Source organism: Pundamilia nyererei, unplaced genomic scaffold (assembly GCF_000239375.1).
Source record: "Pundamilia nyererei isolate P.nyererei 1_Seehausen unplaced genomic scaffold, PunNye1.0 scaffold00095, whole genome shotgun sequence".
Taxonomy (NCBI): Eukaryota; Metazoa; Chordata; class Actinopteri; order Cichliformes; family Cichlidae; genus Pundamilia; species Pundamilia nyererei.
Genome location: NW_005187496.1, coordinates 223,544 through 241,527, shown reverse-complemented (window position 1 = coordinate 241,527; position 17,984 = coordinate 223,544). Strand labels below are relative to the sequence as shown.

The 17,984-nt window shown below is 42.9% G+C and overlaps 3 protein-coding genes across 4 annotated transcripts in view; all 3 read left to right on the top strand.

Moving 5' to 3' along the window:
• The window catches only part of rab40c (RAB40c, member RAS oncogene family), a 24,858-nt gene extending 16,947 nt beyond the window's left edge, over positions 1-7,911 (top strand). For both annotated transcript variants that reach the window (XM_005739905.1, XM_005739904.1), the window contains 2 exons: positions 1,197-1,419; positions 1,923-7,911. In XM_005739905.1, coding sequence (XP_005739962.1) covers positions 1,197-1,419; positions 1,923-2,197 — 498 coding nt within the window. In that variant the 3' untranslated portion in view covers positions 2,198-7,911. The remainder of the gene's footprint in view (positions 1-1,196; positions 1,420-1,922) is intronic.
• A 659-nt stretch (positions 7,912-8,570) lies between these two features.
• Positions 8,571-12,917, top strand: LOC102208431 (gastrula zinc finger protein XlCGF57.1-like). The gene is made up of 3 exons (XM_005739903.1): positions 8,571-8,883; positions 8,987-9,369; positions 11,382-12,917. Exons 2-3 carry the CDS (start codon positions 9,174-9,176, stop codon positions 12,884-12,886), a joined length of 1,701 nt encoding a protein of 566 aa, XP_005739960.1. The 5' UTR covers positions 8,571-8,883; positions 8,987-9,173; the 3' UTR covers positions 12,887-12,917.
• Positions 12,918-17,395: 4,478 nt separating this feature from the next.
• dnal1 (dynein, axonemal, light chain 1) overlaps positions 17,396-17,984 on the top strand; it is a 5,110-nt gene continuing 4,521 nt past the window's right edge. Inside the window, exons 1-2 of the mRNA XM_005739902.2 lie at positions 17,396-17,472; positions 17,905-17,943. Coding sequence (XP_005739959.1) covers positions 17,470-17,472; positions 17,905-17,943 — 42 coding nt within the window. The 5' untranslated portion in view covers positions 17,396-17,469. The remainder of the gene's footprint in view (positions 17,473-17,904; positions 17,944-17,984) is intronic.

The following is a 17,984-nucleotide window of genomic DNA, read 5'->3' as shown; positions in this document are numbered from 1 at the left end:
GGGTTTTTTTCTCTGTATCTATGAAGCGCCTTGAGGCGACTTATGTTGTGATTTGGCGCTATATAAATAAAATTGAATTGAATTGAATTGAATAGATGTAAGATGAAGTAGTCTTATAAATAAACATCATGCCGTGCTGCTAAGCAGGACCATCTGGCTTCTTCATATACAGTACAGTAATAATATCACCATCACAGAGAAATTTGTAGGTTGCAAATTTATCGTGCGGGATCATTGGAAGAGCCAGTGGCATATGAGATGGTGTTTCTAATAGTGGAAAACACCCAAAGACGATGGCGACAGGATGTGCCAAACATGAATACAAACATCATCGCCACAATCAAGTCCAGATAAATTTTAGATTGTGGAATGATCTTACAACCTCGAAAAAGGGAAAAAATATGTATTTCTTTAGCAAAATCCAACTTAATCTTCAGTTTTCTTGGTAGGTGTTCCATATGAGTCAGTGTGGTACCGCCTCTGAGTCCGAGGTCTTTACACCAATCAAATTTTTACATTTTAATACCATGAAGGGTTTGAGTATAGACCAAATTATGGTTTTTAGTGACCTCACCAATAACATGTGATTAGTTTTATCGTAGTTTAGAACACATTTACATTTGCTGAAATATTTCTTTAATGTATCAGCAGGCTGCAGTTTTGCAGTCATCAGGATAAGGGAAGATCCAGTGGTATATAACGCAGTGTCATCTGCGTAAAAATGTGCATTAGTTTTTGAGTCAAAGATGTAATAGAGTAAATAAAAGAGGTCCAAGAATACTTCCCTGTGGAACACCTGTACTAATGACATCCATCCAGAGTCTGAAATAGTTACAGAAGTTTTATATACGTGAATAGCTGAGTACTTTTAAATAATATGATAAATAAAAGAGGACCAAGAATAGGTCCCTGTGGAACACCTGTACCAATGGCAAAGGTAGATGACGTCATTGGAGGTGGTCTGAGTGTGAAAAGTGAGCAGAAACTCTGAGAAGAAACAGATTAGTGGTGACAGTCACTGCAGTCATGTTTCATTCAGTTTGCAGAACAGACTGGGATGAATTAGAGAGAGGTACGCGCTGCATGCTGACGTCCTGTGCTTAACTTGCAAAACCCCTTTTTACTTTCAGGGACTTAAAGTTGCAAAAAGCACCAATAATCCAATTCAAACATCATCTCACTTTTTTTTCTCCCAGCATGCCCCAGGCGTGCCTCGGATCCTCGTGGGTAACCGTTTACATCTGGCTTTCAAGCGGCAAGTTCCCACTGAGCAGGCGAGGGCGTACGCCGAGAAGAATGGCATGACCTTCTTTGAAGTGAGCCCGCTGTGCAACTTCAACGTCATTGAGTCGTTCACGGAGCTGTCGCGCATCGTCCTCATGAGGCATGGCATGGAGAAGTTCTGGAGGCCCAACAGAGGTGGGTGGATGTGGAGCTGGGGTCATCAAAGTGAGGAAAGATGGGTTGTTAAACTGCACTCTGCTGGATTTTCACTACCGCCGAGAGCAAGAGAAAATGAGTCTGTGAAGCACTGTGGAGCCCATCAGCAGATGGATGTCATATCGCCACACAAGCTCTCTCAAACTAATTAATTTGAGCTCATTCCTGTCATCGCTCTGTCTCCTTCGTGTGTAATTACAGTATAAAGCAGTGGGAAGTGATGTCCTGCACGTCCTTTGAGACTTTATAGAGAACAGAGTCAGGCTCAGTGTGCTGAAACTCGCCTCTTTCAGTCTGAGCTTCCTCCTGTGTGTCAGTCCTCAGTTTATTCGAGGCAATAAGAGTCGAAAGAGGTCTGATTTCTTTAGTTTTGTTACAATCTGTTCATAAATCGGTAATAAAAAGCATTTATCTAAAACCTGACATTTTCCCTTAACGGATGTTTGACGGTAACCTCGTCTCTGTGCCCTCCCTCTCTGCAGTCTTCAGCCTGCAGGACCTCTGCTGCAGAGCCATCGTGTCCTGCACGCCGGTCCACCTCATCGATAAGCTCCCGCTGCCCGTCGCAATCAAGTCCCACCTCAAGTCCTTCTCCATGGCCAACGGAATGAATGCCGTCATGATGCACGGACGCTCCTACTCGCTGGCCAACCCAGCCGGCGGCTCCAAAGGCAACAGCCTGAAGCGCTCCAAGTCTATCCGTCCGCCGCAGAGCCCGCCGCAGAACTGCACCCGCAGCAACTGTAAGATCTCCTAACAAGCGCCGCTCCCCGGATCGCAGCTTGGAGCGGGCGTGGGATCAGGAGACGGATGTGCAGGGTGTCGTTAGCTGGAGGAAATCCCTGAACCCGAAGAGCAGGAATGATGGATAAAGGGATGCATGAGCGCTACCTCCCACCTACACGAGGTCATGTTTCAAGTGTTTAATGTTCTTTGCAGGTGAAGGGGGAGGGGTTCGAATGGTGCCTCAGGAAATTTAGAGAGTAACTACAAATGTTTTGATCTTATTTACACTAAAACAAGAGGAAAAGACTCCAGAAACTCCTCCCTGCTGGAGAGGCTACTACATGAACAGAGATCCCTCACCAACGCATACTTCGTTACTCTACATGATGCACGCCGCTCAGTGTCTGCATCACCGCAGCCTTCACTTTCACACCTTTCCTGTTTCCTTTTTCTGTCCACACCCGTTATTTTTTGTTCTATGACTGATAAGCTAACCATCAAAACACTAGAAAAGATCAGTCGCTTTTTGTCAGCACACGTGTTTTAAAGTGATTTTATATTATAAATCCACAGAGGTTTAGAGGCCCCACCCCCCAAAAAACCCCTGGAGGACCCGGCCCGAGCCGAGTCCAGACTTGTTAGTGTGCCTTGAGCCCAAGTGAACGAGCATGCAGCAGATAGATCGCTAAAAGCACAACAGTAACCATGAATTAGAAAGAGTTTCCTATTTTTAGTTTGCAGTCCCTTCAGCTTCTGATCTTCTGATGGTCTCCATTTGTCGCTTAAATGCAGCCAAATGTGATGAATTATACTGAGGAATTTATTTTAAACACGCTTTTTATATACATTTTTTTTTTAAGGAAAATGTGTTTGTTGTTCAATATTTCACATGACAGTCAGCCAATCAAATGTGCAAACCCAAACTGAACTTTTCAGACGGGTGGAAATGTGCTTGGGACTATTTTCAGTGGAGGAGTGATCCACATTTGGTGTTCTAGTGTGGAGTGTGGTTATGTGTCAGTGGTGCATCTGTTTTCTTTTTCGCCCGAGAGCTTCAGCGACTTGATTTTCCCCCCACTCCTTCCTGACATCGTGCTTTTCAGATTTCACGCCTCACCTGTCGTGTCACACCTTTCTAACTCAGCAGAGTCTCGTCTGCGCTCACCTGCTGCTTCTCTGACAACGTGCCGCCGATCCAGACTCGCCTCGAAGCGATGCTCCACCCAAACGTGTTGGTAACGGAGCAGATAGTGACGCTGCTGCAGTCCATTAATCCATGTGTTGGTTTCACTGAAAACAGCAACGTACGATAAGTTCAGCACGTTTAATGAAGCCTTCACATTCTGAATGTTTTCAGAGTTATCGCATCTTGAAGTACATCAGGGTGGATTAAGAACATTATACATGCGTCTCCTCACACTCGTGCACAAACTGTGACGCTGGGAGTGGGTTTAAAACCGATTCGTTTGCATTTTTTAACAGAGCTTCAACATCTTTTTAAGCCCTGGAAGTTTCACATGGATATGTCAGCTGTGAGGGATCAAAAAATGCAGAATAACTGCAAATTTGGACCCTTTCCCATGTAATTAGAGGGCCTGTAACTCTGAAGATATTCATGTGTGATGGTAAAATTTTGCTTGGCTTCATTAAATAAACTAAAGTTATTGAACATAAAAAATTCAGCTGATTCTGAGAGACCCAGAGACGAGGGACCGGGTGATTTTTCATTAAATAATGCTGCTTTTCTGGGGTTTTATTGCATTTTAAACAGATTATTTGTGGTTTTTCGCTCTTTTATGACTCAATCGTCAGCTGAAGCTCTAAATTGAGCACAAAGAAGTGAAGCAAATATATGGTGTCACCCTAATGGCTGCAGTGTCACAGTTGATCACTGATTAATAAAACCCAAATCACACTAACTTTGCTGAAAGATGTTCCAGCTGTCATTGAATTTCTCAGATTTGCACTGCAAAAAGTTCAAATTGAATGAACTTAAAGTCATAGAAGACAAAGAAAACCGGCCGATCGTGCAGATTTGAAAACTGCAAACTGTTAATTAGGAGCCAGAAGTAGCACAGAGGAAATCTCCACAGTGTTTTTGTGCTCAGATCTGAACGCGTGGGCAGAGAGCCTCAGCACGCAGCTTTTCTTTGGCCTAAAATGCAGTTTGAAGTTTCCCAGCGTCGGGGTGCTGTTTCCGATTAAAATGATCATATTTACTGTGAAGCTGGGCTCTGTCTGAAACGGCCCTGAAGCTCTGCTGCGACATGATTGGCTCACGTGTTTCTGTTTTGGTTGCTGATTGGTGATTTTGGTGGATCGGCGATCACTCGGGCTTCGCTGAGTGTCGCGCCCGCTCTTTGTGTAACATGTTTGGTTTTATTTTCACGAGTTTAACCCGAGCACAGCTGCTGCTCTTCGTTGGGTGGCGAGTCATTGTAACCATCCGGTCACATCTTTAACCCACACAGTCCCCTCAGCTGTTAGCTTACTGCGCTCCTGTGACTGCTGTAGCTGCGGGCGTCCTGCACGTCTGTCTGCGGAGGTGTTTCCATATTCAGTCTGCCTGAGCTCTCGTGGGGAGAGGCAGCGACGCCCGAGACTTTCTGAAGCTGTTGATGATGTGACAGTTGAAGTTCTGATGAGGGCAAACAGGAAACCAGTCACAGCGGCTGGTCAGGCTCGTGTTGCAGTGGAAACTTTCCAGTATTGATAGTAAACAGTGACCCGTGTTTATCGGAGCGCTCTGAATGTCACTCGCTGTCTTTCATAACCAACTCTCAGAGCAAAGTGTCAGCCGACAGGAACATTTTCACTTTTTGAGACGTCGCACAGAGCAGAACATTAATGGGGAGATGTTAAAAATCTAAAGCCTTTCTCTCAGTGGAAGCATAAATAGTTTCACTTCATTACAGGATGCTTAACTTCCTTTTTTATGCTGTTTGCAATTTTTATTCTGTGGTTTTCGTCACATTGCAGAGAAAATCAATAATGTGTTTTTGATCAACTGCGACCAAATCAGTTTCCCGCCCACTCAGAGTCTCAATCTGAAGATAAAATCTCGCCTTCATTTCCGTCACAACCATGTGACAAAAACGGCAGTAGTTAATCATTTAGACCCAGAAGGAGTCGGAGTTAGAAGACGACCGCGGTGTCAAATGTAGAAAAAAGCAGACGTGTGGCCGCGTATCGCACACGTCTGCTGGGATAACTTTTTAACTTTGCACGGCGTCATTAAATAAACCACTCAGCAGAAATCAGCTGACTCTGAGGGGGTCAGAGGTCAGGTGGGAGCGAGCTGCAGGTCCTTTCAGAGGACTGAAGCACGGACGTGTGTTCAGGATGCCTGCTGCTGGTTTTCCTGATGTTTGAAATACAAAACACAGCAGACTGCGTTTAAACGTGAGCTCTTGATAATTGAATCAAGCTGCGACCACGAGGATGGAATTAAATGACCGTCCGCCTCGTGTTTGCCGTCCGTGTTCCCGCCCTGCTCGTCCTCCTGTCAGCGCAGCGTCGGCCTCCGTGTGCGAGCGGCCGCTCGTGTAGAAACGAGCCGGAACACGTGAAGTCTTCCGAGTCGCTGCGTTTTAAACTCCTCCGACTGGATCTCCCACGGGAACCAAAGCAGCAGGTCTTCTTCTCTCTCTGCCTCTGATCTGCACCGCCGCCTCCGCACGCTGTCCCATGATTCATAGCTGCTGAATAATAGATGCTCCTTTCATAGATCTCTGAAGAGCTTCATCTCTCTCTTTCTTCCTCTCTGCTCGCTGCGTGGTTTGTTTCCTCCTCAGTTTCTGCTTCTGTCTTCTTTTCCTTCGTTTTTTCTCTGCGCTTCATTCATTTTGCGGCGTCTCTTCAGGCGCTCGGTTTTGTTTTGTCTCCTTTCTCACCTTTAATGATGCCCGCCACTGATCCAGTCAGATTATTCCGCCACCACACACATTAACTGTAGTTCCAGCAGCACCCTCAGGACCAGCCTAATGTTCTCTAAGAATAGCCCAACCATGAGATGAGTCTTGTTTATGGTGGTTTAATGTTCACTGATCTCAGCACAGTAAACAGCATCTGTGCTCGGCCTCTCACTGAAAGTGTTTTAGTGCAAAGCTTCTAAAAATAGAAGCTCGATCGGGCTGAATGCTGTTCATCTAAAATAACGCACAAGTCACCTGAAAGGTCAAATAAAGAAGATTCAGAGTTTAAGTTCTCGATAACCTGCAGAGATATGAGTCGCTGATTAAAGGAGAAACATGACGTAGATTTACAGCGGACCTGTTCAGCTCGTTTCCAGCTCCCTCAGAGCAGCTTTGCATGATTCACAGTTCAGAATAACCCTTCTTTATCTGAAACCGAACCTCTGTGCAGCCCCTCAGCTCATCCTCTGCCTGAAACAGAGTAATTTAGCTCCTCCCTGTTTAAACCAGCTTTCTTCTGATTGGCTACCACGTGCAATCGGATGGTCTGAGATACAATATTAGACATTTCCACTCTCTGTGACATCATTTTACTAACTTTAATGTGAATTAAGACGATTCATTTTAAATGTTTTTGTGTTTTCAGTCCTAAAAATTTCGACATGCCCCTCATTTCATGCAGGATTGTAAACTACACTTAAAGCACTCTGCATGTTTCTGTTATAATGCCAGACTTCTATATTAAACATGTCTATTGGTTCTAATAATGAGGCAACAATATGTAAATGTAACCCTGTTAAGCCAAAGTTCAGCCTCTTTTTGCTCTGATTAAGGTTTAGAGAAGCAGATTTCTTCATCCCGTCCTTTCTGCAGACAGCACAGCTCACAAATACTTAAAACTGCCCCTCAGCAGTCGTCCAGACTTTAGCCAGTCAGAAGAAGGTTCAGGAAGGTGGGTGCCTTTAAGCAACGGGAGGAAAGTCAGCTTGTTTGACAGAAAGGCCGGGCGGCGATAAATAAGGTCATTCCTGATCTGCAAGTCATGCGGCGCTGCTCTGATGGAGTCCCAGGATAAGATAAGATACCTTTATTAGTACCACGAGTGGGAAATTTCATGTTAAGGCTGCCGACCTATTGCACACTGTGGAAAATGCATGTACCGGTAAATAATTGGAGGAACTTTTACGTTTGACGCACAGCTGAATAAAAGGAAATCAGCAGTGATGATCACATGGTTTTTAGTAAACGTGCAGAAACTCTCGTAGTCACAACAGCAGGAAGTGAAGAAACTGTCCTCCTGATGAGGAGCCTGTGAGCGTGGTTCAGCAGTTTTCTTCTCCTGCAGTATTTTAAACGTTTGTTACGGAAGTTCATGAATGGAAAAACACTCTCACCATCAGGTTTCATCTCTTTGCCAACATTTTTAGGTTTTTAGCTTCTCCCACTCTGAGGCTTTTATTTTCTCGACATCAGCACAACAAACCTCGTGTGTTGTTGTGTTTGTTCATCCAGCCACAGTTTTTTATTTGAATAACCACAAAAACGTTCAGAGGATTGTGGGAATGTTTGTAACAACAAGAAGAAAAATGACCAGTAAAACACTACTCCTGTCGTTTTGGCTGAAGCTGCTGAGCGTGTGTGTGTGTGTGTGTGTGTGTGTGTGTGTGTGTGTGTGTGTGTGTGTGTGTGTGTGTGTGTGTGAGAGAGAGGTAATGATCTTTAAACATCAAGCTGAACATTTTTCTTTCTTGTTTTTAAATTATTGATTGTACAGTTTAAGGCGATGTGTATGAAGATTTTTCACAATAAAAGTATTGAATGTTGACGTCAACCTGTCTCAGGATTTTGTTTATTTTACAGCCCAAAAGATAAACTCCTCAAAAAAACAAAAAAAATTATAAATCATTTCATGCACATAAAACATGAGCACAGTCCGTGAATCAGTGTTTTATTAGAGAAGGCTGCCATCTAGTGGATGGTTGTGTTGCTTTAGTTTGAAAAGAAGTCCAACCGGAAGTATTTAGACTGCAGTTGGAAGTGTTTTACAAGAATAAAATCATTTAGATTACATTTATCTGTATGGTAAGATTGATTGATTAAAAACAAAATTATGTTCAGAGGTGATTCAGAATTATTTCAGAATAAAGTAGATAAAACGTCTCAGTTTACTATATAAAAGTCTGTGGTCTAAAAAGCAAGTACAATCTTCCAAAATCTAGTATTTACTTTTTGGGTTAATTAAAATGTGTTTTTAGCATTAGAGCAGGGTGGGCAACTCCAGGCCTTGAGGGCCGGTGTCCTGCGGGTTTTAGATCTCACCCTGGGTCAACACACCTGAATCAAATGATTAGTTCATTACCAGGCCTCTGGAGAACTTCAAGACATGTTGAGGAGCTAATTTAGCCATTTAAATCAGCTGTGTTGGTTCAAGGACACATCTAAAACCTGCAGGGACACCGGCCCTCGAGGCCTGGAGTTGCCCCACTCCTGCATTAGAGAGAGAGAGAGCGAGCGTCCAGCGCCGATTTGATCCTATTCCAGTCCTGTGAGACTAAAAACGAATAAAGAGAAGCACGCAAATGAAAACCCCTCGAATCACCTCCTGGTAAAACACTGCCACCTGGTTTCACTTGCAGCTAAAACATGTAGAGGGTAATTACAAAAAGTACCTGTAAAGGAGAAAGATTACCTTTTAAAATAGGTTATATAACCTGATTTAAAGGGTAATCTTGGTTCCTACCTGCTGATGTTCATGTTAGGAATGCTTTGGAGTTTGTAAAGCTCTGATGTGCGTCAGAAAGAAGTGAGCTCCCTGTTCTGTCATTTTGGTGTTTATCATAAAAACAAACTTAATTTACCTGTGCAAAATCCAACTAAAACCTGCTTTTATGCAATAATCTCAACAGCTATCAACTTGAAGCTCTTATTTTGAAAAGAAGCCCAGCTAACCGAAATTCTTCCTGTCAGACGAACATAGGCGCCATCTTGACAGTAGTCCTTTAGCACATTGTGCTGCTGTTTTCTCTTCAGAAATCAGCGTCTGAAAACAGAAAGCTCTTGTTTCCACGTCTCTGGCTCTTCGGGCTCTCGGTCATGTCCAGCATCCAGCTGCTCAGAGTGCTCGTTAACGAGCGGCTGGCCGCGGCCGCCGACGACATCTTGGAGGCGGTGAAGAAGACCATCGCGGGCTATGAGGAGGAGATCCTGCTGTCCAAACGGGAGATCCGCCGCCAGCGACGGATGCTGCAGAGAGAGTCCAGATCAGAGACGTACGCCGGCAAACACTCAGGTCTGTGAGCTGCCGGCGTGTCTTCAGCCCTTCAGGTTGTCCGCTAACAGGCCCCACTGGAAACAGGCCCGTCTGGGGCAGCATGTCTGCCCAGTGGTACCCCATTCAAAAATCTGCAGATTTAACGTTTCCCATTTAAAAGCAAAGGTCCCAACCTCAATAAAAACACATTCCTTAATTTCAAAGTATGCTTTTGAATTCGGCATAAGAGTTATTGACAAAGCTGCCTCACACTCTGAGTAATAGAAACTTTAAATGACTGATTGAAAGGTGACCGTCAGGGCGCCGAACTTTTCGAAATAAATCGTTTCCGCCTCTGAATTCAAAGATGTTCACCTGACAAAGTCTGGAAGCCTATTTCTGACTAGCGTGACTTGCTTTGTTATTCAATTAACTGCTTTAAGTTTAGATTGACAAACTTTCTTTGGCCTCATTTCAACAGTTCAAAAGACAGTGTTTGCTCATTAAATTCTCTCAAACATATATATTTGTTTGTTTGTTTGTTACCCAAGCATGACATTTAAGTCTGACAAGTGATTCACCGAGCTGCTCTACAGTCTGAGAAAAATGAACTTTTACGGGCTGGTTTTCATGAAGAGACTGCTGCTGGGACACCAAACTCCACAGACACATTTAGTAAGACAATTTTATTTCTCCACATGCAAATATTACAGTGATCTGCACAAGTCTTGAGCAACGCCAATGCTCTTTGTATTGAAACATTTCCAAGCAGAGTCTGTGTAGGTTCTCAGTCAGGGAGTGAAGGTCTCACAGTGGTTTTACCTGAAACCTCTGCTAAAAATGACCCACGCTTCTGTCCACACCTTGACTCATATGATGAGGCATGTGATTAATAAAGAACACACTTAAGGGACAACTCCTACTAGGCCTTAAATACCTGGGCCTCTCCACCATTTGGTTTTAGAACTGAAGAAACTTCTTGCATGAGCGGTGAAACGTCTTCAACAAACGTAAACAAGTCCAGTCGCTTTCTATCCAAGCTCCTTAGAATGTGCAAGTGGTGTTCAGGAATAGCTCTGCAGGGTTCTTGAAGGACATTCAAAGATCTTCCTTGGATATTTCTGACTTTCGTTCTGTTTTCTGTCGGGATGATCCCATACTGTGTCAGTTGTGTTGAGGTCCGGGCTCTGGGGAGGCCGATCCGTGACTGATCATAACTGTAGAGCTTCTCGAGGCAACTGTTGTTGTGATTTGGCGCCATATAAATAAAAGTGAATTAAGCTAAACTTAAAACTACCAAGTGTAACTTAACTTTAAGTTAAGGCTTAAAAGCTGAATATTAATACAAAGAGAGGGAACTTCAACAGTCAGACAATCCCCTGTGAGGTGATCGTGGCAAGGATGGGAAGGAAGAAATCCCTTTTAACAGGAAGCGACCTCCAGCATTACCAGGATAAGGGGGGGAGACAGCATAGAGAGGTGAAACACACTCTATAAGAGAGATCTAAAACCTAAGCACTCATGTGCCCTGAGGTCTAGTGTATTATTGTGAAGTTTGAAGACGATCCATAGAAAACTGGGTAATATGAAGTTTTTACTGATTTTCACATTTGGTGCGACTTTGACCAAATATGCAGCAAAACTAAATCAGCTTGAGCCGTTATTGGTATCAACAATCACACAAAGTTAGAAAATGATATGTTGAAACTCTGGATGCTAGATTACTAAGAGACAGACAAACAGACCTGATTACAGACTCCTCCCCTCCAGGGGGCGGGGACTATGCATAACAAATATTAGGGGAAATCTCTTCATTCTTCCTGTCTGGAAGACAAAATATCAGTTGTCTGATTTTTATTTGTTTGTTTTAAATGTCAGTCTTGAAGCATTGATGAACACTTTTGTTTATCGGTCAAATTTGCAGATCAGAATAAAATGTAGCCCTCAGTCAGTTATTTGTGGTGGTATCTGGAGTATAGTTTGTATCATGGCTCTTGATGACATCACTGTGTCCTGAAAGTTTTAACTTTTTTTTTTCTCTCTCTCTGCAGACCAGCCGCAGCTCGCGCTGACTGTCTGGGACGAGGACTTCCCTGAGGATCAGCAGCAGGCAGAGGAGCAGTGTGAGCTGGAGTGGAGCCCTGGTCAAGACTTGGAGAATGAAGAATCTCTACAGACGGACAAGAACCAGGAGGAGGACGAGGAGCAGCCACAGCACCCGCTTCAGGAGCTGAGGGAGGAGGAAGAGCAGGCGCTGCAAGAGGTTGAAGGGGAGGAGGATAGCGCCTCCATTGGGTTCATCTTCAAGCATCAGCCCAGCTCTCCGAGCACTAAAGGAGGCGGTGGCGATCCTCTACCCAGCACGTCCACAGAACAGGAGCAGGCGCAGGAGGAAGTGACTGTGGAAGACAATGACGAGGCCTCCTCCAGCTCCTCGACTGTCAACAGCGATGATGAGTGGAGGGCCAGTGTGGATTCTCAGAGCGACGACAGCGACAGAAGCCACGAGTGGAAGCCGAAGAAGAAGAAGGGGCCTCGTGTACCGATGGCGCCGACACTGCACCTGGCCAAAAAACTCAAATCCAGAATCTGCTGTAAAGTGTGCGGGAAAGGCTTCCACGCCAACATCTCTTTGGTGAACCACATGGAGATTCACCCCAAGGACGTCTGTGGCGTGTGCGGGGAACGTTTCGACAGCGAGGAGAGCTTTCACAGTCACGTGAAAACTCACGTGAAAGCGGAGATCTGCAGCGTCTGCGGGAAGTGTTTCGGGACCTCGAGCAACCTGGAGACGCACATGAGGATCCACACGGGGGAGAAACCGTTCCTGTGCAGCGAGTGCGGGAAATCCTTCAACTGCCGTCACAACATGGTGCGACACATCAGGATACACACGGGGGAAAAACCGTACACCTGCACCATCTGTGGGAAATGCTTCAATGACTACTCGACTCTGAAGCGCCACCTGCTGGTTCATATCCGCAAGAAAACCCGCAATCCAGAAAACTCATCGGTTAACGATGACGGCGACAAGGGGCTCAAGACATCGCAGTCAAAAAAGTCCCGGGCTATATGCGAAGTATGCGGGAAAATGTTCCACTCGGTGGTTTCTCTGGTGAATCACGCCAAAAGTCACGCCACAGATGTCTGCGGCGTGTGCGGGATGAATTTTGATTCTGAGGAAAACTTGAAAAGTCACCTGAAGACTCACAAAAGCGGGAAGGTCTGCGAAGTGTGCGGTAAGTGTTTTGACGGGCACGGAAACCTGGAGATGCACATGAGGATTCACACCGGGGAGAAACCGTTTCTGTGCAATGAGTGCGGGAAATCCTTCAACTGCAGACACAACATGTTGCGGCACATCAGGACGCACACGGGGGAGAAACCGTTTCTGTGCAACGTCTGCGGCCGAGGCTTCAGCGACCAAACGAGCCTGAAGCAGCACAGCAGCACGCACACGGGAGTCAAACCGTACCGCTGCGAGGTCTGCGGGAAAGGCTTCCACCGAAAGACGTACGTGAGGCTGCACATGAAGAGCCACACGTCTGGGAAGTGACTGCTGTGTAAATAAAGATTTTGAAAATGAAGATGTTTTTGAATTTTATTGTGAAAAACTGACAGAATTTATATCGTCTTCATGCATCATTGGTCCTGAATATAATGTTGGAAGGAAAATATCCAAAGGTGGCTTATTGTTCCAAAAATAAGGCGGCGGTGGCTCCAAACGTTCCAGTAATATTGAGCTCGGCGTGACTCACGGTGAAGGTAAAGACTAAAGGACGACCCACATTGCACCAAAGAAAGGCAGAGAACACATTTCTGACTAGTCCGATGTTTCTAAGGGACAATTTGAATTATTAGACTTTTTTAAATCTCCAGCACAGTTTTGTTTTCTTTTTAATCACTTAAAACCCAAAATGTAAAATAATATTAAGTGCCAGAAAATTAAGAGTTTTTGAAAACGGGCAGTCTTTGAACCATTTGACAAATTTCTTTATAAAAATAATTACATTTTATGTCCATATATAACTTTTAATTTGTATCATATTTGTTACATCTGGGGGAAAAATCACACTGATGATGTAGAAGTCTCAAAAACATCAAATATAATGCACTAGGCATTGAGGGGTTAAAGCCATATTTGGTTATAGCAGCCATAATAGATTCATCAGCTTCATATTTCTATTGGCTCCACTAGAGTAGCTCCTGGAGTCTAAGAGAGAGGGGGGGGGGAATGTTTTCTGTATCTCATCCTGTGTTTGCAGCCCTTCAGTCCCCTCAGCTCCTGTCTCCTTAAGTCCCCACTTGATTCTGATTGGCCATCTTCCAGAAGCTTCCCGAGGGGCAACACTCCGTTTTTGTTCTTTGTTGGTGCGTTCTTCTTAGAAGCGTCAGATTTAATGGAAGCTTGTTTACGACACTGAAAAAACAAATTTACCACCCAAAATTCTGCATGACGCACCTGAAACTTCCCTGAAAGCTGATTTTCTTCTGGACGAAGTGTTTTCATCGTGAGAACCGAGCTCACAGCTCACTGTCAGCTGAGACTGAAGAGGTCATGTCAGGGGTTGACATTTGTTCAAACACAAATAAGAGAGAAAATGAGACACTGGCAGACCGACTCAGAGTTTAAAGGAACGTGCACACGGGTGAATGCCTCTGAGAAGACAGACACCACGAGTACAGGCTGCTTGCTTTATTTATAAGGCAAAAATGGATTACATAGTACATAGTACTTCCTCTTTCAACTGTCAGAGCAGGGGTCAGGCATTATCTCAGCTTATCTAACCTTGCACACATATTCTGAAAATAACAATGTAGGAGTATATCATGCTTATCTGACATCACATACTGAGGTGAGGAATACAAAGTATATCATGACTTGTCAAACATCTTGAACACTTAAGTAAGGAATGCATTATGTTCTCTTTAACAATAAGCTTTACCGTGTGAAAATATATGAACACACACACATACAATATAAGGCATATTTGGTTAGAATATAAGGTTCACTTGGTTAGAATATAAGGCTTACTTGATTATATTGTATTATAGAGATTTGGTTATATTGTATAATGTAGAAAAATCTCTAACAGGTCACTTGGATGAAATGCTTCTTCCCAATGCTTCTTTACCTGGATGATTTAGCGCGCATCAAAACGCGTCTCACACGTCTGAGAAAATAACTTGAAATTTTGAATTAGGTGTAAATGTCAAAGAAGTTAATGTTTTTGTTTGTTTTTCAGGGAGGAAACAAAGTTTAAAAATCAAATCCAGCTTTTTAGTTTACACACCAAAGGAGAAATTCTGGTAGTTACGTTGAACAGCCCCCATAACGTGTTTAACGCTTTGTTTCATTAAATGCTTTTCTGTCATTATTCCAACTTCACCCACATATAGGTCGAGCATCAAACACTAACATCCTGCTGTAACGCTATCGCAGAATATAACAAAAGTTAGCTCTCAGACTTTTTATCCTATTACACGGGCGGCCTCGTGGTCTAACTTTGTACTTCAAGCCCCAAACAAACGACAACAATGTAACGTTTATTGTTTAGTACACATGCAGGCGGTTACATGATGTAAATCTGTGTGCTTCACATCGTGCCTCTGACGGACTGATAATGTGCAGCAGTTTGGAGTCACGACTTCAGATATTCAGTTAATGTCGAGCTGCTAACTCGAGTTGGTCAAAGCTGTTTGCTGAGAGATGCCTTCTGTATTTTGATGGAGACTAATTTTTAGATTTTGTTGGGGGTTTTTTTTTAAATCTTTTGCTCAAATTTTCTTAATAAACTCTGAGTCAACTTTGGTTGTTTCTTTGCTTATTTCTCCACAGTGCACAGATGACCAAAGAACTACAGCGAGTTTAAGAAAATGTGATTAAAACCAGTATTTTTCTTTTTTTTTTAAATTGGGCTTTATAGAATTACGCTGGCATGTGGTTCGCACTTTTGCCTCACAGCAAGAAGACCCTGGGTGGAGCAGGAGGTGGGGTGCATCTCGACCCTGGACTGGATAAGTGGAAGAGGATGGATGGAGAATTACAGGGGTCTTCTTTATTCTGCTCAGCTTGGCTGGTTAGCTTTTAGCAGTGCTGAATAAATAACTTATAACACATACATAACATATAAATAAACATTAATACACTTAGCTAAACTCTCTTTTGTATATTTTTTTTTAAATTATTTTATTTAAACCTAATTATTCTTTATTTTTATGAACTGGTAAAGCCCCAAAAGCTTACAAACAAACAAACTCTTACTGGTAGCTTTCGTGTTCATGTTAATTGTGTAAATGCTGTGAGCTACTCACAATGTTGAGTTTCTGTTTCTCTTTATTCTTTATTATTCTAGTTTGATTTGAATTCAATTAGATTTTATATGTAATTACTTAAATGGCACATTGTAAGTGAACAAAAATAGCAATTACTGCTACTTCATTAAGCTAGCCTGATTAACCTTTAAGCAGTTAAACATGTTTGTAGGTTCTTAAGCAAACTGTGTAATATTGTGTGTTATCATAGTATTACTGCAGTTATATTTTATGCCAGTCTTTTGGAATAAAAGGAATATGTACACACCTATACAGGTATTTTGGTAAGCTTTGGGTTTTGGCATCTTGAATCTCTGAAAATGGAGCATTTGAAAAACTGCTAGAGAGAAGAGTCTAACAAACTGTTTTATTTTGATCTGGATGGACACATTTTGCAAATTAAATTTGACAAAAAAAAATCCTACGTACGTGCAGATGTAACTCTAGTGTTTTTTTAGAGAACTGCTCAGTTTTTCAGATTTCTGCCTGTTAGATGAGACGGTGATGACACAGAGTCCAAACAATGGGAACAACAATAGAAATCAAAGCAGTGAAGCAAAAGTGCACAAACTTCATCACTGATGACTCATGTGTCACATTTGACTCGTTGTTCTGGTAGATTTGAGAAGCCGAGGTTTAAAAACAAGGTTTATGTGTCATCAGTTAATTCAGCCGCTTCCTTTTTAACTTCATGCATCTTTAGTTGATTTGTCATCTCCACTTCCAATGCTCGTCTCATCAGGCTGAAACATGATTCTTTGTTTTCTACAGTCAGGACTGCAGGTCCTGTGAAGGAGGTAAAAACACAAACCTTATAAGTGCCTTTTAATCCTGCAAGAGTTCAGAGTTTGATTCAAATAAGACTGATTACAGGGAACGTGGGTCTCTTTAATCGATATCCTTGTTGTCTTGGCAGCTGTTTATTTTTTAAAAAGCATTTCAGAAATCCACGATTGAAGGTTTTCTAGTGTGTTTTATATTTTATATGATTTTACTGCAGTGCATTGGTGTCATTGTCTGAAAAATGAAGCTGTTAGCAATCAGATGCTTCCCAGATGGCACTGCATGGTTGATCAAAATGAACTTTTCTGTGTTCAGAATTCCATCAGTTTTGGAAAGATCTCCAACACCACCCACTACAATTTAGCTCTAAACCACGACAGACACTCCACTGTGTTGGATGGATGTAGACCCTCACTTATACCTCTCTCCTCCTCCGTATATACTGACAAATTGAACCAAACATTTCCCTCTTTCCCTTCCTTCATGGATCAGCTGAAGGTCCAGATGCAATTCTCATGTCGTTTGTCAGGATCTGGATTTTTTTTCCTGTTTTTTTAAGGGCATGACTTTCATATACTGTTCTTCTGTTGTAGATAGTTTGTTATAGGCCTGACACTATCTTTTTCCTTTACTTGTCTAGCTTACCCAATTTTTTTAAGAACATACTGCACACCAACTGAGATAACCCACGTTTTTGGCTCTGGGATTTACCTTTTTGAAGCAAAAATACTATTTACACCTGTAAAACTGTTATCTTTGGCATTTTTTTAAGTTCAACTAAAGAAATGGAAACAAATGGAAGTGTCCTTTTATGCTACAGTGATTTATATTATCACTATTAGTACTATTACTACTACAGTCTTGAATAGTATAATCTTGAATAACAATACTTTGCTTTTATCAGGTCAACAACGACTTGTAGCAGATTACTTTTATTCCTTTCTAGTTAAATTTTACCTCCAATACGGGTCAAGTACAGTGCGCATGTGCAGCCGGTCTCCGACAGTACCATAGCAACAGCAGTGGACATCAGACGCGAACATGGTGAGTGTTTGTGTTTTCGGTTGGTTTTGGAGCTTTTTGCCGTTTTTGAGCTGCTGTTTGAGTGATGGTACCTCTAAAAACTGACAGAAGCTCGGAGTCACCTCATGTCTGAGCGTTTTACCGGCCGGAAACACGAAGCAGCGCCACATCCGCCGGCTAACACGGGCTAACTTTAATTAGCTCCTTAGCTCGATAAGTAGCCGGAAAACAGCAGCAGAGTCCTGAAGGAGAAGCTGGATTAATCTCTGCTTCGGCTGTGTGTGAAGAGTCAGCATCGAGCCCAACAATAAAAATCTATAGTGAACTATTATTATCATTGATATTAAGATGGTTCTTATTGTTATGTTAGCCCAAACCAGAGTGTTTGTTTGTGTTATCATCACACTTTAACTCGGACATGTTTCTGATTGGTCTAAATGTTGATGTTTCCAGGCAAAAGCAATGACTGTGAAAGACGCGCTGGCCAAATGGGTGAGACACACACACACACACACACACACACACACACACAC

Bases quoted from the DNA above. Each gene is read 5' to 3' on its own strand.
- LOC102208431 (XM_005739903.1), top strand. From the start codon at position 9,174: ATGTCCAGCATCCAGCTGCTCAGAGTGCTCGTTAACGAGCGGCTGGCC. The intron at 9,370-11,381 runs GTCTGTGAGCTG...CTCTCTCTGCAG, and splicing joins GTACGCCGGCAAACACTCAG to ACCAGCCGCAGCTCGCGCTG.